Source organism: Tenrec ecaudatus, chromosome 16 (genome assembly GCF_050624435.1).
Source record: "Tenrec ecaudatus isolate mTenEca1 chromosome 16, mTenEca1.hap1, whole genome shotgun sequence".
Classification (NCBI taxonomy): Eukaryota; Metazoa; Chordata; class Mammalia; order Afrosoricida; family Tenrecidae; genus Tenrec; species Tenrec ecaudatus.
This window is the reverse complement of record NC_134545.1, coordinates 74,410,456-74,414,464: the sequence shown is the minus strand read 5'-3', so window position 1 is coordinate 74,414,464 and position 4,009 is coordinate 74,410,456. Positions and strand designations below refer to the sequence as shown.

Genomic DNA, 4,009 nt, shown 5'->3' with positions numbered 1-4,009 from the left:
GTCCGCCCCTCAACAGGAATCCCATCCCCGGGGAGCGAGTGGCCGGCGGGCGGATTCCCGGGCTTCCACGCTTCCGCCGGGACTGTCGTGGCCTGTTGGCGGGATGCGCCACGTGGGGGGGGGCGGTGGCGGTGACTCCAGCAGCTTTGCTCTTTTCTCCCCGAAACGCTCGCGGGGCGCTACGTGGAGGGGAGTCCCCGCCGGACCTGGGTGCGGCTGCGAGGGGGCGACCCAGCGCCTCCCGACGGCAGGAAGGAGGAGCTGGCCAGAGTCCAGGCACCCATCTGCGGGGGCCCTTTCCGGCACTGTCCTCCCCGCCCACGGGCACGTGGGGTCCGGCGGCGGCGGCCCAGCTGGGTAACGCAGCGCGTCCGTCGCTTGCAAAGGCTGCCGTCTTTTCTAAAAGGGAAACCCATCACGGGAGGGGGTGGGGGTGGGGTGCGTCTTCAGGGACGCACATCCAGGCCCTTAGCTGCACACATTTCAAAACAACCAGACGCCGGCCGCCTGGGTTGCAGAGGTAGGGGATGGGGGGCGGGGGGAGGAGGATCCCTTCTGGAGGGGAGGGGGTGACGGGAAGTCCCCTCCTCTTGACGGGGTGGTGATGATCCGTGGGTCGCGTCAAAAAACTCACCCCGCCCCCAAACCTGTGCACTCAATCCTCTGTGGATTTGTCCTGCATGGCAATGAAAGGCAGCAGAGGAAAAAGCAAAATTAAAAACCCCCAAAAAGACAGGCTTCGGAAACGTCACCAAGTAAGTGCCAAAGCAGAGCCAGGTCCCCGGGCCAGCAACCTGGGCGTCACTGCAGATGATGGATTTCGAGTGTCTGACCCGGCTCTCTCGACCCTCCGCGTGGCCGGGAAGGGGAGGGGCGGGAGGCTGACTCACTTGGGGGTGGGGCCCCGCGCCTCCAAAAGGACCCAGGCGCCACCCCAGGACGCCGGGTCCCGCAGTCGCCAGCTCGGCCTCCCTCACCATGAGCTCGGGCCAGCTGGTGCTGCAGTTCATCTGGGACCCCGTGAGGACCCTCACGCAGTCGGCCTTCTTCCCGGTCATCTTCGCCATCACCACGTACGTGGGCTTCTGCCTGCCCTTCGTGGCGCTGGACGCGCTGTGCCCCTGGGTGCCCGTGCTGCGGCGCTACAAGATCCACCCGGACTTCTCGCCGTCCGCCCGGCAGCTGCTGCCCTGCCTGCGGCAGACGCTCTACCAACACGCTGTGTTCGTGTTCCCCACCACCCTGCTGTACTGGCTGCGCAGTCCGGCCGCCCTGCCCGAGGATGCTCCCGGGCTGCTGGAGCTGGTGGGCCACGTCGTGCTCTGTCTGCTGCTCTTCGACGCCGAGTTCTTCGCGTGGCACCTGCTGCACCACAGGGTGCCCTGGCTCTATCGCACCTTCCACAAGGTGCACCACCAGCACTCGCCCTCCTTCGCCCTGGCCACGCAGTACATGAGTGTCTGGGAGCTCTTCTCCTTGAGCTTCTTCGACATGGTCAACCTCATGCTGCTCCAGTGCCACCCTCTCACCGCGCTGGTGTTCCACGTGGTCAACATCTGGCTGTCCGTGGAGGACCACTCAGGCTACGACTTCCCCTGGTCCACGCACAGACTGGTGCCTTTCGGGTGGTATGGGGGCGTGGTGCACCACGACCTGCATCACTCCCAGTTCACCTGCAACTTCTCGCCCTACTTCACACACTGGGACCGTCTCCTGGGGACGCTGCGGTAGGCTCCCCTGCCAAGTGATTGGCACCCCCAGCCCAGCTTGAGGTGGGACTGCGGCAGGTGCCCCTCCGACCTAGGACTGCTGTGCAGGTCACACTTGAATCAGAGAATCACACCTGAGCCTTAAGAGGTCTATTTTTGAAAGCAAGTAACTTATTAACTGATGGCAACTGGTGTAGATAAAAATCAGATGTATTATTTTTGTAAGTTGATAAAAGTAATTTATAGAGGATGTGTATGGATGCAGATGTATTCCTGATGTGCACTTCTGGCTCCCTTCGCTAACCTTAATTCCTGGTTGTAGATTATGCAATCCTCACTGACATGTTTACATCGGCTCTGAAAGGATTTGCTTGTAGATCAAGGCATCTCCTTTGTTGGAAGTGTCCCCCAGCAAGGCTTCGAGAACGCGAGTCTGTCACAAGAGTTTGGAGCTCGGACTGGGTACACCCTGAACCACGTTCCTGCTGGAAATGTGCTGGACGCAGGACTGGAACCTTCTCCCCTCTCACAGAAATGTGTATTTATATTTGTACTTGAAAAAAAGAAAAATGAAAACAAAGCAACCACTGGCTTTTGTTTGTTTGGCATTTTGGCAAAAACTAAAGAGGTGGTAAGGGGGAGCTGGGCGGTCATGTCGCCCCTGAGTCTGAGAGCCTAGATCAGCCAGACCGTGATGCGTCTAGGTAGTTGCTTGTTTTGTTTGTAGGAGAGAAGGAGGCTGGAAGAGAGATCTGTTTGGGTTTTTTGTTTTGTTTTTGTTTTTCTGTTCTCAAGATTTCACTCAGGGAATCCCAATAAGCATTTCTGGGGCAAACATGATTGTTCGGAATGTTTGCAGCTGCACAGGCAGCAGATAGAGAGGGGAACACGGAACAACCGTTTGATTATTTGGTGTGTGTGATGAATATGATTAGAGACACACCTTGCTCCACAGAACAGGCACCTTGGAGGGGCTGATAGATACAAAAAGGGCTTCTGAGTCGGGCTGTCCTTTCAGGAAGCCAACCTTCTGCAACCAAGAAGCCAAACTTACTGCCCTCGAGTCCATTCTGACTCTCAGCGATCCTATTCGCACAGGATGGAACAGCCGCTGTGGGTCCCCGAGACGGATGCTCTTTTTGGGAGGAAGAAGCCTTACCGTCCTCCCAGGAAGCAATTGGTGGTTTCAAACTGCTGATCTTGTAGCCTGCATTCCTACCTGTAACCACTATGCCACCGGGGTTAATGCAAATGTGCAGCCGATTCAGTGGCTCAGCAATCAGGGAGTTTTTGTATATTTAATTTTGTCAGTGAAAACATGAATGCAAAATCAGAGGTTACCTGCCTCAGAAAAGGTAACAAGAGGTAGACACAGTGAAATTTGGTCTTGGATCCTGCCTCCTCATCTTAAGGGAAAAATCATGTCCAAGACGTTCCCATAGATGTCCCGTGCCTGTTAATGTTTCCATTACTGACTCATGCACTCTGAATGGCCGCTGCCTAATTGTTTTCATGTTAACTATTGAATAATCCTTTATATTGTGTAAAGTTAGAAGTTAGGACAATTTAGACCAGTGGTCCTCAACCTTCCTAATGCCGCGACCCTTTAATACAGTTCCTCATGTTGTGCTGACCCCCAACCATAAAATTATTTTGTTGCTACTTCACAACTGTAATTTTTGCTACTGTTATGAATCAGATGACTCCTGTGAAAGGGATATTCAACTCCAAAAGGGTTTGAGACCCACAGGTTGAGAACTGCTGCTCTAGAGAGGCTGACCAAATAATTGGCTATAATCAGATGCTTGAGAATCAAATCTATGGACCTGAACCTGTATTTAATCAAGGAAAGGAGGACATAATGGGAAAGAGGAGAAAAACTCTCCAGGTGACCAACTCTAATCTGTGCTAAGTAGAGCATTTCTGTCGTCAAATCCCTGGAGTCCATTCTCTCCCTTCTCTGTGACTGATGCTTGTCTGCAGAGCCGGAGGGTTCTGCCTGGGAAGATGAGACATGGGCCTTGTTTATGATGTTAACCCAAACCCACTGTGCTTCACCTGTCATCAATACCCACTTGAAAACACTGACTTAACAATTGTAGGGTCTTTCTTTCCATAGTTGAATAAAAAACCTTGCAAGAACACTTACAATGTAGGAATCCCTGCTACAAAGACCACATGAGTCGCGACTTCTCTATCCTCCACTAACCTACAGGGCAGACAATGATAATACAGTTGGCAGGGGGATTAGACAGAGCCAAGTTAAGAGGTTTGTTTAAGTTTACCTTCTCCTTAGGGAC

General features: G+C 53.9%; 1 protein-coding gene across 1 annotated transcript; it reads left to right on the top strand.

Annotated features, from left to right (window-relative positions):
• Window positions 1-899: 899 nt before the first annotated feature.
• On the top strand, window positions 900-3,777 carry CH25H (cholesterol 25-hydroxylase). Its single transcript, XM_075533880.1, has one exon. It carries the CDS (start codon window positions 979-981, stop codon window positions 1,729-1,731), a length of 753 nt encoding a protein of 250 aa, XP_075389995.1. The 5' UTR covers window positions 900-978; the 3' UTR covers window positions 1,732-3,777.
• Window positions 3,778-4,009: the final 232 nt, after the last annotated feature.